This window comes from Pieris napi, chromosome 12, assembly GCF_905475465.1.
Source record: "Pieris napi chromosome 12, ilPieNapi1.2, whole genome shotgun sequence".
NCBI classification, from domain to species: Eukaryota; Metazoa; Arthropoda; class Insecta; order Lepidoptera; family Pieridae; genus Pieris; species Pieris napi.
In genome coordinates this window covers 3,445,139-3,461,113 of record NC_062245.1, presented here as the reverse complement: position 1 = coordinate 3,461,113, position 15,975 = coordinate 3,445,139, and the positions used below count along the sequence as shown (strand labels likewise).

Here is a 15,975-nt window from a genome sequence, read left to right as displayed (position 1 = left end):
TAAAAACAAAGGCTTCGTTGAAACGAACGCAATTTTAAAATAACATTTCTATCTTTTATCTTAATTACTGAATACGTAAAAGCTAACAGACAAAGAAATGTAATATTAACAATAAAAAACCTAGAAAAATATTCAAAGGGGATTTCATTCGTTGTATTACCTGCCGTCCCTGTCATAGCACGTTACAAATAAAACGTCAGGATTTCTGGATCACGCGATCCATTTTTCCTCTGTCACATTTCCACTGGAAAATATGAGATGGCATAAAAGGATCATTGTCATAGCCGCACTTACGTTTAAGCTTGGAGACTGAGTACCGCGCACGCATCAAATTTTATTGATATATTAATCCTTAGGCTTTTCGTACCAATTTTGGCATTTAATTTTTGATTAAAGGGTTCGTTGGTAGCTAAAAATAGCTTATATATTTATTATATATTACATAAAATATTCTCATTTCGAAACCGTTTAGTAGTAGATTAAATAAATCAAACCACAATTGAATTGTAAATTCCCGATTTATTTCCGCTGATTGTGAAACTAAACTTATTTTGTAATTATAATTCTATGCTAGCTGTTATTGCGCATAATATTTATATATTAAATGATAATGTTGTAACAGTTTATGGTAAATTATATATATATTCAGATTTATTGTGTCAATTACAACTTCTATTATACTTTTTTTTTATGGCTTTGGCACGATTTGTGCATTAGCCAGCGTCAAGTATAGGATTTTTTATAATTCGTGCTTGTCTTTAGAAATTCGACCGTGTCCTCCATGTACGGTTTAGGCACTCGCCCGGTACCGCACAACCCTCCCAAAGGCCGAGAACAAATTTAAATTAAGTTAAAACTTGACCTCGAACCGGGAATCGAACCCGGTACCCCTCACCTAGCTGCTGCCACTTAATAAGACCGCTAGGCTATGAGGCCCCTTTTATTATACTTACCGTTTGGATTTTGTGATCAAACGATTTGTAAAAAGAATATTATCAATGCAGCAAACTTTTTCTTAAGCACTTTCACAGTACTGCCGCTTTAATTAGCAACATATGTTAGGTTTTGTGAGATGCTTATAGGTAGCATAACATATATTAAAGAACCATGTTTTTTTAAAAATACGTTTGTACGGTAAATAAACAATCTTATTCCACATAAAATACTCTATATTCGAGTTATAAATCTGTTAGATGTAATCTTAAAATCCCATTTGGAACATAAAAGACAAAAAACCTGTGCACTCAGCCTCAGGATTACCATATAAAATTCTGTCTAGCTAATGCCACGTCAGTTTTGTTAAGAGGCTAAATAAGGCATAAAAGGAAATGCTCGGATTTGCATCGTGATTTTCCTTTGGGACTTAGATCGATAGTAATTTCAAAAAGATGAATTATTTGTATATTCATGAATTATTTGTGGTTAAACTCCTCCGAAACGGCTTGACCGATTCTCATGATTTTGTGTGCATATTGGGTATGTCTGAGAATCGGACAACATCTATTTTTCATCCCCCTAAATGTTAAGGGTAGTTAGTACCCCTAAATATTTTTTTATTATTTTTAGACATTTTTTCTGTTTTTATTTTTTTATGATACAGCATTAAAAATACATACAACCCCTAACTTTCACCCCTTTCAATGATATACATGGCAAAACGACGTTTGCCCGGTCAGCTAGTATATATATAATAACATTTAATATTTAAACAACAATAATTTAAACATTATTACTGTTTATAAAGATAATTGTCATCAAGTTATACGTATTAATTGTTGTCTATTAACTTTAATAAAATTCGATTTAAAAAAAATACTTTACATTTTTGTAGTTATATAGGTTTTATTTAACTTAAAGGTCCCGAATTCGATTCCCGGGGGTCCAAAGCCGTATGTTTTCTTTTACCAATATCTTTCGCGCATGGAAATGTATTTGCTTTAATATTCATGGGACAGAAGAAATATTACTTCTGCATTTCATTGATAATAATATTTCATTTATAGGCAGGTGACACACGTCACAACCGATTTAAGACGTGCTAGCTTTCTTTCTGCCAACGTTATTTTCTTTAATCTTACAAAATCATTGTCAATCTCAGGGTTTGAACCTGCTACCCTCGGTTACGTTTGCGTTTAGTGGTCACGTAACCTCTAGACCATTATAACTTTCGTGAGGATTTTTTTTATATTAAATGTTCTAAATTTACGGTTATCCAACTCAAAGGGAAATGAAATAAATAAATCCGATGGGTATCCTTTGAAAATCGAATAAATTATTCTCAATATCTTCCAATGTTTTGCTTTTTATTTCCCTTCGTGGATGGACTATTAAGAATGAAGGTAATAAAGATGTAAATATATGTTTTCCATGCATTTTATTCTGTAAATATTAATAACCCGCGCTCAGAGCCATCACTTATATTATTTTTAATTTAATCTAACAATGCACAGATCGTAACGAAAAAAAAAATGGATTTTATGGGCACAAGCAGGCAATTACAATTTCTTACCCCTAATACACGAGCTTGAACATTGCTATAAGACACTACAGATTAATTTAGAAATATCAATGAGTCTGCAATGAGTTACAATTGCTGTCTTTCAACCTTACCTTTGCGTATACCGCTTCCAGCTTTATTCTATGATTTCCGTCAATAACGACATATTAAAACGGGTGAATCATTACTAGCGGACGAAACTTTAATTTTAAATACAAATAGGATTTCCAAATAACTTTTTATCATGAATCATAAAATGGATAACATTATATGAAATTGAAAAATGTATTTTAAAAATATAAGATTAAAGGTTGTTTTATGAAACCGCATCTGTTTTCTGATTCCCGTATAAATAAACAGACTTTCATAACAAACAAAGAGTTTAGGTAAATATCATCATACTTATTTGTATACAGGTACGATTTCACTTCTGCGAACTTAACAAAGGCTTATTCAAAGCATTAATAGATATTTGACATCCTAATAAGATTAGGATTGCCGTTTATCATGGTACTAATATGTGATCAACTGACGTAAGCCTGCTTGAGACGCATCAGGCAATAAACTTTATATTACTAATATATGACGTAATATTAATTAATAAAGGAAATCACGTATTATAGATTAAAAGGAATTACATTGTTTAAAGGAAGGTTGTTTCCATGGCAACCGATGAAGATTATAAAATGAGAATAAAATCTTATTCATCTTTTTTTATATAGAATAGAGGCAAACGGGCAGGAGCATGATGTTAAGTGATACCGCCCGCCCACGGACACGCTCAAAGCCAATTCCCATTCGCGAGTGCTTTGACGGCCTTTTAGAAATTGGTATGCTCTTTTCTTGAAGGAAAGTCGAATTGGTTCGGAACTACTTCAATGGGTAGCTGGTTCCACATAGTGGTGGTGCCCGGCAAAAACTGCCTTAAGAAACGGTCAGTGGAACGACGGACGTCGAGGTGATTTTGTGCTAAAGTTTATAGCAGATAGTGTGTGTTTAGGCAAAGACTAAATACGTTTTCGGTTAACAGTTTTTTTATTGCGATGGAGAATTCTTCTTAAGGATGTGTTCATTGTGAAAGTTGTATAACATTAAATTAAAAAAATAAATTAAATTATTTGTTTTATGTTCATATTTTTTTTACATTTAAGGTGACCTTGTGACATATCGGCACCCCGAAAAGGAGCGACTTTGGAGCGAATGAAGATAACAAACAATTGTTTTCGGAGTATAATCTTTGTCTTACAATAGGATTGTTGTGTTGATAATGGCCATTTATGAAGATCATATAAAAGTTATTTAAAAGAGAATTCACTATTATTCTTCCAAGTCTCTTCGACTAATACTAATGTATAAATTGGATATGGCTTTCACAGTTTTGTTAACACATTTAATTACTGTTGTATAATTCAATACTAGACTTCTCGAAATTTTTTGATTGAAATATCGTCTGATCGATTCAAAGATAATTGGAAACTTGTCCGTACCAGCCGTTTTATACTTAATTATTTAATTCTCTCGCTCCCAACAAATATTTTCTTACACATGTTTACGCAGATTATCTTAGTAACATACCCCATATCTTATTTAGAGCGAGCAATGGTACAGTAGGTAATAATCGTCGACATTCCGACAAAATCTTCTCTTATTTTTCCATTTACTAACTCATGACGTGGCGTTATTTGTGTTTTCGTTGGACTTTATTTTCGTTCATTTATTTAGGCGTTCGCGATATGAAACTTGGTTATGTGTAATGTAGATAACATTAGCCTGTGATGCTATCAATTGTCTCTTATGTTTTGTTATAGATAAGGGTTACAATAAATTATCTATTATTTCCGTATATACTCTATATAGAGTTTGACTATTATCTATAGTTCCTTACTAGAATCTTAAAGAAATAAACTTGGCTGTCAAAGAGAGGGGGTTTGGGACCGTCCGCTGTGGCATATATTAGCAATAGCGATTGCGATCCTGGTGCTTTTATTAGAGTTCTTTTTATATCGCTAGCTCTGATGTGCTAGTGATCACGCACAATGAGTCAATACTCAAGTCTCAAGTCAAGGGATTGCCCTTGACCGTGTGATTTATATAAATAAAAAATTAAATGTATTACTTTAAAATACATAGTTGCCTTATAAAATTAAAAACACACCCAATGTATGTTAGCTTGAAGTGTTTGTACATAGATTTTCAACCTGCATTGCGCTTTCATATTCATACAAAACCGGATTGGAATTGCGTCGGACGTACTTTATAATAAGACAACAATTAAATTTATGTAAATTAGCATCAGCCTGAAATGTTGTTCATTGTTTTAGCTTTGATTGTTGATTTAATATTTGTATTTCCAAAAAATACACTAAGAAATGTTATGTAGGAAATGCTATCAGCAAATATTTAGATTTGTATCTCTATCGCCTTTGTTATTCCGAATTTCATAGTCAATATAGCAGACCATAGCATTGCTTGTTAAGCAAACACAGTTAGAAACTGATACATAAGCTGTACTATAAACTCTGTCGAAATACGCGTTTCACTATCTTGGCTTAACTGAGTTGGCTGTGAAAACAGCTAACTTTGTTTCCGTTAATACAAAATATATATGGAATAGCATTTTAGGTTAAGTCATCAATGCAATATATATTTTGTAAATTAGCTTTATGAATAACGCAATTAAAAACCGATATGTTAATTAAGCTCGTCTCTCAATCATCTTAATGAACCTAGGCTGTCTATCCAGACGTTTTGGGTTCCAATCTCGGTTGTGCACTATTCTTATTAAATTTTTAAAACATCTAGAATTTATTTGGACGTAACAAGCAACAGATCTTACATAAGTGAACCTCATAAAGGTAAACCATAACGTAATATTTCAACGTAAGCTCGTTGTGACATAAAATAGCACTGCATTTTGCATATCACAGAACACCTTGTGTTTTAAAAAATATACTTTAATATACTGAGTGACTATTTATTTTAAATACAGAGTACTTCAGAGAAATGGATTACTTAGTGGGAATTCCCGGTAAGGTAAGTTTTCTGTGTCCATTTAATAGACGGTGTTTATTTAACTTTTTGGTGCCTTTCAAACCGAAACACTGATTGATTTTCCGATTATTTAATAATAGGTTTAATCTTAATGATTTTAAAATCATTGCTATTTTGTCGGCGTCGTCTTAATCTTAAATAAAGTTTCTTTGAAAACTATTTCTTAAGTATATAAAGCCTAGGCTTATAAAATTGTTACCAAAACCCTGCTAGTCATTACCCGATTCAAAGTACCCGTAAATTACGAATAGAGCCTCTTTCAATTCTATTGAGCACAGTCACGGTCATTTTTGCTGAATAAGGCGTCACCCTCACTTCAATCGTTACAAGTGTCATTATTTATATAACGTTCCATTCTCATTGTTTAACTAACCGTAGCCCGTCATAAAACTGACCTTTTTCTTTTACGGTCACTTGGATAATTGAGAAAATAATAGAAATTCTTCAATGTTTTTATATAGATGTGTTAAAATAAATATATGAAAATTTCAGATTAAGGTGTGTTTTTACATTTATTATTTTCTTAGTAGTCTTTTGTGACCGACAAAAAAAAATCTCATGATCGTCAGATGAGGAACTGATGGGGATGAAAAACAATATGGTTAAGTCGAACTGATAGTGAAAATCGTAATTTAAAAGCAATTTCATTCAAGATTATAATTGCGGACAGAAATTATCGGCAGCTTCAGATTTTATTCAACAAAATTTATATTTAAATAGCGATTTCAACAAAACAGTAATTTTAACTTCCATATATTTTCAAGCATTTTAAGAACAAGATAAGTGCCTACTTACATTGACATAGCTCGTCTAATAGTCATTGGAATGTGTCAAATAAATCCGACACCTACTAGATTGGATCAAGTTTACCTTTTTATAAAAACAACGGCGGGATAATGGGGATTATATAGGACTGAAGAGGCCAAGAGCCGTGCGTGCGTCAGAGTTGTGGGGATAAGCGCCTAAGGCTTTGTTATAGTCCTTTCTATAGAAATTCCTTTGATTGTCTACGAATTCATCTTATCTCACCTTTATCAATCAAAGTTGAGCGTTAATAGGTGCTTACAAATGTATTTGTTTAGCTTACGTATGTATTGTGCTTACTTCGGATCTTTCAAGCTTTTTGTAGTTAAGTGAAGGAAGCTTGCAGCTTTCATACTTTACTAGTTTGGTAGATTTATATGTGTTATTTAAATAGAAATGTTTATATGAGCACGGATCGAGCTCACAAGGATATAGTGATGTATTTAATCGTATAAATATACAAAACATTCAGTAATAATTTACGGAATTTAGTCCAATATTCTCTGGAATTTCACGTATTTCTTATAGAAAAAACGATCAAAGCGTATCTAACTATAAGATATAAAACTTGGGAAAGAACTACATGTATGACATACTTATGTTGACTAAAAGATCTATACTTCAGCCTCTCGGCTAATAATAATAACTAACTAAAAATTCTATAGGACGCTAGTTAAACTTGATAAATAATTATATCTTTCCTCCAACTTCGATTTTATTCCCTTAGTAGAGACTCTTGGGCCGTGGGGTTCAAGTGCCTAGGCGCTAATTAAAGATTTATGTTGGCGCCCGGTAGATAGTACTGGTGACTCCAGAGCAGGTGCTTTCCTCGCTCAACGAATAAGTATCGCAATACAGCGAGGAAATGCTGCCAATAGGCCATGCCATAAGGCCCAATCTTTTTATATTTATTTAAATTTTTAATTATTATTTTTACTATGTAGGTTAAGAATATTGTAAATACTGTATATTTGTGAGTTCAGTAAATAAGCAACTAAATAATTATACTAAAAATTTATTTATAAATAAATTTTGGAACCTCAGCCCAAAATACCTAAATCGTAAACTGTAACTAAAAGTTAAACATTATAATTCTGTTAAACCACAAACTGTAGCCATATAGAGAATGGCTGTAGTAAACTTTAATGCTAATAGTAGCCCGTGGTAGGATTACCTGAAGTGGTTTCTGTCTTGGGAGCAATTGCGTGCTTAATACAGACTGCTTTTATTGTTTCTTATTTCTATTTGCGAGCGAGAATTTATGTAACTCAACCATCCAACGTGAGCATTTTTATTATGATAATTTGCTTTATGCTTCTCTTCTCCCAACAAGCTTCTTGTAACACAAAGCTTGGCGGATAAAAATCGTCATGTATAAACAGTTCTTCTCTTCCGTTCCACGTTCTTGATTGAACTTTGAAACGAGGTCCTTATTGATTGATGAACTGGGATTTAGAATGAATTAGACGAAAATTATATATTTTAACTACTCCTTTTTTTTTATTGCTTACAAAATAAACTATGGTTACAGAAACATCAAAAAACCATTAAGGGGTTTTACCTTCGTGCCTAAGAAGACCTCTTACTTTTTTTACTTATTGAGAAATATTTACAGCTTATAACTAACTTACTTGCAAAATATAAAGTTCTTTTTACGCCACTAAACAAATCAGTAACTGGATTGGTATCAATAAAATCATTTTAATTCAACTATATATATATATATAAAAGAAAGCAATAAACTTAGTGACAATTTTGTTGAGGTTCACTTAGGGTAGTATAACATATACACTTATAAAAACTTATGATACAGCATTTTCATTTTCATTTCCGTGGGAAACTTGGTCAACTCGCTAACCTCATATGTGACTCTTTCAACTCGCTCTCTCCGCTGCGCTCGTCTCCGCTTTGGTGGAAATGTATGAAAATCATCGTTACGAGTATAGCGGAGTCCGTAATGGGTCCGTTCCGCTCGCAGTGGAAGGCGGGCATTTAGACTGGCCAAGGATCCTTTAGATTGTAGAACTGTTCACCTACTTTCCTCCACATACACACGTTTTGTACATAGAAGTAAATAAGAATATATATATACCATTTTATATACTTTGTGGAGGCTTATCACCGGTTGGCATACACCCAAAAGTGGACAAAGCCAGCCTTGCAGTCTCAACTACAGTTAACTTTCATGAAGCACTCTGTTACGGATATTATTGAATTCGAAAGGCAGATAAAAATAGTAATTAGTTAAACAAATTCTTCATAAATTTTTATAGTTTGTTCTTGTTTAACCAGTTAATAGTATTAAAACGCGATTATGACATGACTATTTTGAATTTACATTTAGTAAACAAAATTACTATTAAAAAAATATCGGTTGTCTGTAAAGTCGGTTTACTGACTGATAGTTGAACGTGACAACGTCATAAGAAAATACTGATGGAATGGTTGGATTCTTCAAAAGAAAATTTTAATTTTATTTGTTAGATAGATATTTTGTATGGATATAGAGAAGGAAGTAAATGGAAATCACAATTGAATTGATCAAGTTACATTTATTTGTACGCATAAATACAATTATGTCAATTTTTGTGTGCAAGCGAGAGCGCAGAACGAATGCTCTCGCTTGCACTTCAAGCCTTAAATGGAACGCCTCAGAAGTAACGCCGCATGAGTCATGTTTTTTCGTGCGTGCAGCCGGCTCCATCGAATTATAAGACGTTGTCACGTCAAAATGGTTACTTTACAGTAGTGTATTAGTATATTGGCAGCCATTCCATTACGCTATCCGCTCTATGTTTTCCTCAACTGGCCAGCGTCTGTTAAACCTTAAAGCCTGTATTCTGCTTAAAGCGTAACGACGTTGGAAAAAGAAAAAATAATTACCAAATCCATAATATAATTTAAACAAAAATCATTATATTTAATTGCTTAATTAATTATAAGTATGAAAGGGGTCGAGACGAGGGTCGGCCAAGAACCAGAGACATCAATACCCGTTAATTGGCAAGGACCATCAAGGCTATTAGCTAGACGAGCCAATTAGCGATACGAATCTCATTTGATTCGCTCATATCCGTGATTATAACTCGCATAAATACTATTTGAATGGCGATTTATTGGTTTAATTTTTGCGTTAATCTGAGTATAATTAACTCGTTATCATGCTTGTAAACGACCGCTTAACTTAATAAGATAGTTTTAAAATGATATTGTGTTTCGATCAAATGAGAAATTGTCCTTTATTTACACCTTTTAATATACTTTTGTTTGATTCAAGTGCGTTTATCATATCGTACTTGTGAATATATACTGCCAAATTCACGAGATTTGCAGCAAAAGCAGCGTTGCGATTCTGTAACTCACTTTTCGAACTCTCACAGCGGTTTTCACAGCGGCGGTCGCGCTCAAATCAATCGTGAAGCAGTCATTTACGATTTGGCATTCTGATAAACAATAAACTACAAGCTCCCTCCGCTTATCAAGACGTAATGTGAAATTGCTCAACAGAAAACCATGAGATTCCAAAAATGACGTGAGTGACGAAGGGAGCCTTGTTAGTGCGAGGTGAACTCACGGATTAACAGAATCGCACGGCTGGACTAAAAAAGCTGCTTGTGGAAGGTAGGGACATACAGATTAAGACGGATAGACGTGTGCGTCTAGTTTATTTATTTAGTGAAACAAAGTGGATGCAAGATCTCAGTGAATTCAGATCTGCACTGTAACCACATGTTATTTTATTGTTCAAATAAACTAAGAAGACAAAAACATAAAAAAAAACCACTAAGGGTTTAATCTTAGAGCAGTGTTGGCCTAGTGGCTTCAGCGTGCGACTCTCATACCTGAGGTGGTAGGTTCGATCCCCGGCTGTGCACCAATGGAATTTCTTTCTATGTGCGCATTTAACATTTGCTCAAACGGTGATGGAAAACATCGTGAGGAAACCGACATGTCTTAGACCCAAAAAGTTGACGGCGTGTGTCACCTACTTGCCTATTAGATTTAAAAAATGATCATGAAACAGATTCAGAAATCTGAGGCCAAGACTTAAAGAGGTTGTAGCGCCACTGATTTTTTTAAGGGCTAATCTTGGTGCATGAAGGGCTACACAATAGTACAAACTAAAAAGTTTTGAGAAATAATACAACATATATAAACATATAATGTAGTAGAGATTGAGTTAACACCACAATGTTTTAATTTAAAATAAAAATTAAAAACTCATTACTCCTCTCATAAAAGAGGATGCAATTTTCCAGTCCGGGTAATTTTAACACGGTTAATATAACCATGCAATTGAGTTTCATGACTTTGGGCGTGGGTACGAAAATATCGCCTTACGATGTGAAATAAATTGGTATAGTGAGGAATTGTAGAAATATATCGAAAACATAAACGTGAAATGACAGATCAATATACGCAGTTAACGTCTTGCGATTAGTTAAGATTTAGGCGTTAATAATGATAACTAAATATAAATTGGCTTAACATTAAATACATTTTACACGTTTACTTGGGTTATGAGACAAATATGGTTTCAAATGATTCGTGACATAAGGCCGCGCGTTATTGAAACTTAGTTTGACACGTAGCGTATTGGTAACAACTAGTTATTTCAGAAATATTAAATGTCTCATTATAATCTTACTAATGCAGTTACACAGAAGGTTTTACAAAGGAAATTCCACAAAGGTCTACACTATAAATTATTGTGCTTTGAATAAAATATAGTCAAGACGCCGATTAAAGCGTTTGTTAGTTAAAACACCGCTGTATATAATTATAATAAACTTTATTCGTGATAGAAAAATAAATGTCACAAAATTGATCAAACGCTAGTCCACTCTAGAGAGCCCCTGTGTTGGGGCCTATCTAATCTAGTTCGATTAAAATTATTCCGCGCTACATGGTGAAAGTTTTAAACAATTTAAAAAAAGGAAAAGTATTCTAAGTGTTACGAACAATTGTGTAAGAACTTAAGTATGCGTGAATGTGAAGTATGTGACTCTCACTCACAATATACATACATAATATAAATAAAATATATAATAATCATTAATATACAAACATAATGATACATATAATTTACACTCTGTATCTGAGAGTGTGGCTGAAAGTTGTTATAAGTTGTATTTAAATTCTACATATGTTCACAGCAATAAACTACTATTGATTTCTCTAACGAGCTACTTTCAGAGTTGAAATATTTTCCGGCGAAGGTTATGTATCGCCGGGTAGAAAGGGGTGTGCCACCCTTTTGTTTACATCGGACTGACCTACATACGATTCGCTCATCTTTTCACAAGTCAACCTTCGAGTTGCTATTGAACGTGTTAATAAAACTTTTGAGAACCCGTATTTTTAGAAAATAATTAATGTTTACCAATTACTCATCTCATAGTATTTATTTTATATGTAGAATGTAATAATATATGTAATAATATGATGTATCACGTCAACATGTCTTGGATAAGAGTTACCGTTGACCAATCACAATCGAACGAAGCGCATAAACCTTTCGTCATTAATTTTATTTTACACTCCCCTGCTCTCTTAGTCAACTTACCATCATTATTATTAAAGCGTTATAAAAAACTATAATTTGTTTATATTGTTGTCCTTGAATTACCCGTAAAAAAATCGTTTTGAGAGGTACAGACCTACCTCTGTGTCTATTTTATGGCTTAGGGTTACTAATATCAGTCGTAGAAATATTTAAAAAATATGATTGTGTCATTAATAATTTATTTTGACAAAGGATTATAGTAATAGTCCCTGAAAAGGTTCTGTGGACGTTGGTTGAGATTTGTTTGGGGTAATATAAATATCTCCGTCTCTGTAAAGGTTTGGGGATGAAATATCGATTTGGTTCTTCTTGTTGGCTATTTCAACGGTCTTAGATATTACGCAATGACTACGTGGGAAGATCTTTTCATTATAATTCTATAATATAACCATGAGGCATATATAGGGTTGGGTTTCGTGCTTTTAGTTCTTAGGTAAAAAATGATCTTTGCTTAAATCTCATGATCTTTTTAAAGTACTTAAGTTGTCTAGACGAAGCAAAATGATCTCTGAAACAGTGGCAGTATACACTATAAGTATTATCAATTTCCGTTCGATGCCATCCGACAAAGTTGGCGGCATAATTTTGAAAACTTGGTGCTAATTCCAAATAACTATTTCCCTTGATTGCTTTCATACTATGAACTTCGAGGTGTTTATCGATAAGGCAAGGCACTAAGGGTGTAATAGAACAGCTTCCGAATTGGATAACGATCTTTAACGACGTTTACGAGCAGTCTTAAACATTTTCCAATTTCACATTTACGTAATGGTTACCGTAATTAACCTCTTTGGGTGTATTACCTACTTGATGGACATATTAAGTCTATCCAGTGCTGGCTGGTTAGATAAAAAAAATAAGTGCCGCGAAGTTTGACAATTTTTTAATCTACACTAAGATCTTTGCAGCGGTCATTGAATGCTGATAATTCAACTGTCCTGCTATTTCGTACCATGAACCGGTAACCTATAATACTATCAGTGCTACTTTGAATGGTCCAGTGAATAGACTATCTCGCTCTTACAACTTGATTACTAACATCGATGAAAATATTGACGAGTTTTGTGTTTCTTTTCAAACGTTGCTACCTCCCGTACTATTACAACAGTCTGCCAACTTATCGAAACTTTATCATGCTCTTAATGAGGTTTAAGTTTTCATTTAATTTTGGTTATTATTGTTATTTCATTTTTATCTTTTTAGTTTTTATTTTATTTTTAGTTTGTGGTTGTTAGGTTAATTTTTTCCTTTAATAGATTGCTTATGTTCTAATGTAATTGATGTGCATGTGTGTTAAATTTGTGATGTCATATATTCTTGTATTTTTTACGCAAAACAATGTGTATTTGTTTTAGAACGTTTAAATAAATAGGATAGGAAATAGTTCAGATGCCTAGGCCTAGTTAGGATTCTTAACTTTGATTTGGAATAACGATCTTGGCAACTAGGTTATATATACGTAGCCAGTATGTAATAAATAATATACCGACAGTCTTTGTGCGGACAAGACAAATAGAAGCAATCATCGCAGTGTATCGGTCGTTACCAAACGGAAACTAACCAGGAAGTAAGTCACGTGACGTCATACCCCCCGCAGCTTTCATTTTCCCTTATTGATTGTGCCGCGTTCAAGAAATACGTTGTTCATTAAAAAATAATGAAACCGGAAATTGATTTAGCGAAAGAGAATTTCCAAATAGGTTCACTTTATAATTTATAATCGAGTTTTACGAAATTATTATTGCGGTGAGGTCCTTTGGGATAAGTACTTAGCATATTGAAATATGAACTTGAAGCTGTTGGGATATTACGTTTTTGTTTTACAAAAAACTTGATCGTAATTATTTTTTACTTAAGTACTTAGTAATTTTTGTATTAATATTATAATAAAAAGGTCAAAGGTAATTGAAAAATAAAAACAACAACAGAAACGATTTACCGTAAAAAGACTAGACAAAAACACGAAATGGATTAGAAAAGTGTTTCATAGTTATAAATAATTTAAAACAACTATTAATGCCCTAACCGACTCTTCACCAGAGAGCGACCTGTTTGGGAAGCTTATGGGGGTGGTATACTGTGCTTTCAGAGTGTACCTGGAGGGGATAAGGGGGTAATGCTACCCTGTGTTGTAAATCTTAATTGTATTTTATTGTATTGTTTATTGTTTTTTAGTCTAAGTTTGGCCATTGTGCTGTTATTAAATAAATAAATAAATAAATAATCCTTGTATCTTTCTTCTTTATTATAGCTACCAGTATGTTTATCGTTCTCCAGATTTATAAATTCTGTGCTGTCATGTTTTGTTTTGCTTGTCTAAAACCTTATCAAAATCATGATGGAGATACAAGGATAAAGAAAGTCCGCTAATGTACTTTTGTTGAAAAACATGAAAAAGATGGATTTGTATTTTTTACGGCAAGGCAATAACGTGATAAACAACTTAACTGTCATTATTATGATAATTAATATGACATTTGTATGCCTATTATTATGTGGCTGATTGTGGGTTTTTTATAATTAATCAGTCTGAATGTACCTCTCGTTATTATTATTGGTAACTTGTGTGATGGAGGCAAAACTTACTTGGCATTGTTGTGGGCCTTGCCGATTCGGTGACGCTGGTTTTGGCCTAATCTTCGGTCTCGCAAGTGGTCGAGAGTCGATACCCGTCACAGCAACTGATACTGTCGTGATGCCGTCGACGCTTAGAGATGGTGTTTTACAGTCTGAAAGAAGAAATCATATTTTTATTATATTACCTTACGTTATCGTTTAGTGTGCGCTATTGCGCGCAGTAATCCAACCGGAATATTTAATAGATAGAACATTTAATATAGTTTTTAGATGTATGGCTTATAAAATAAATAAGATTAAAAAAATTTAATATAGTCGATATATTGAGCTTCTGAGACCTAATATGTAGTTACGCACTTCACTCACTTACATGCACCCACACACTCAATCATGTACTCAGGCGTGTTGAAAACAGTTGAAAAAAAATAATTTAATTTAAAAAAAGATGTTATTATAATTGTATTTTTTATGGAATTTACTATTAAGTTTGTTATGGAAGAGCTGGGAAGGTAGTTTTTTACTTAAAAGGGTTCCCAAACCTTTCAATTCTTTATTTTTTTTCTTTCAGTTGTTTATTAAAAACATATTTTTATTTCTTTTTTGAGAATTATCAATTTTACTTTTTCGTTCTTCAAACGGGATCAAAAATGTATTTTGTCAAACTTTCCTTTCTTTTTGAATTTCATATTTCCAAAGTTATTGTATTGACATTCTCTAGATCCAAAACCTACAATTTAATTTATTTATAATAATATTCGTGTACTTTTAACCATATTATACCTTTTAATTATATAACTTTTTTTTCTGTAACAGCTTTGTTCGCGTAATGACAGTTATAATTGCCCATCTGAATCTTTCAGTTCCTTCTCTAGTCTATGGTACGAACAAAAGAACATTTTAAAGTCTTAAATAGCTCCGAATGTAAGGAAATAAATAACTAGTTTGAGAACGAAAAATTGCTGAGGTACATTTTCAAATGAAATAAATATCCATTTGCAGCGCACTAGGTATTTCCACCTGATAAATTTGAGGCGATTTATTTAAGAGCCCACTTTTGTAGAGCATTTACCAAGCCTGCACTTTGTAGATAGAAATTGTATACAATATACATGTAGGTAAGAATAACATGTTTTGGTTATGAACTTCATAACAACAGCTGTAAGTCTAATAGATAAGTGGTCCGATTTAAATAAAAAATCTTTGATTCTTGAAGTCCAAAACAACGGAATATAAAAATTAAACGATTTTAAAGAATAATATTAGACATAACCAAGACACTCGCCGATTAAAAACGCATTAATAATGTATAAATAATTAGTTTAACTACTTAAAAAAATGCCTCTTCTTAGAATAAACCAGTTTCATTGTTTGTCTGATTGATTGAGAAAGATTGATACAACTATACAGACGTATAGTACAATTAAAATAATTAGGAGGGCAAAACGCCTTATTGCTTTCGATCGATTTCTTCTAGGCAACC

General features: G+C 32.8%; 1 protein-coding gene across 5 annotated transcripts in view; it reads right to left on the bottom strand.

Moving 5' to 3' along the window:
- Positions 1–15,975, bottom strand: part of LOC125054812 — a 231,412-nt gene that overhangs the window by 35,915 nt on the left and 179,522 nt on the right. For all 5 annotated transcript variants that reach the window (XM_047656924.1, XM_047656925.1, XM_047656922.1 and 2 more), the window contains one exon: positions 14,505–14,647. In XM_047656924.1, the coding sequence (XP_047512880.1) occupies positions 14,505–14,647 (143 nt within the window). The remainder of the gene's footprint in view (positions 1–14,504; positions 14,648–15,975) is intronic.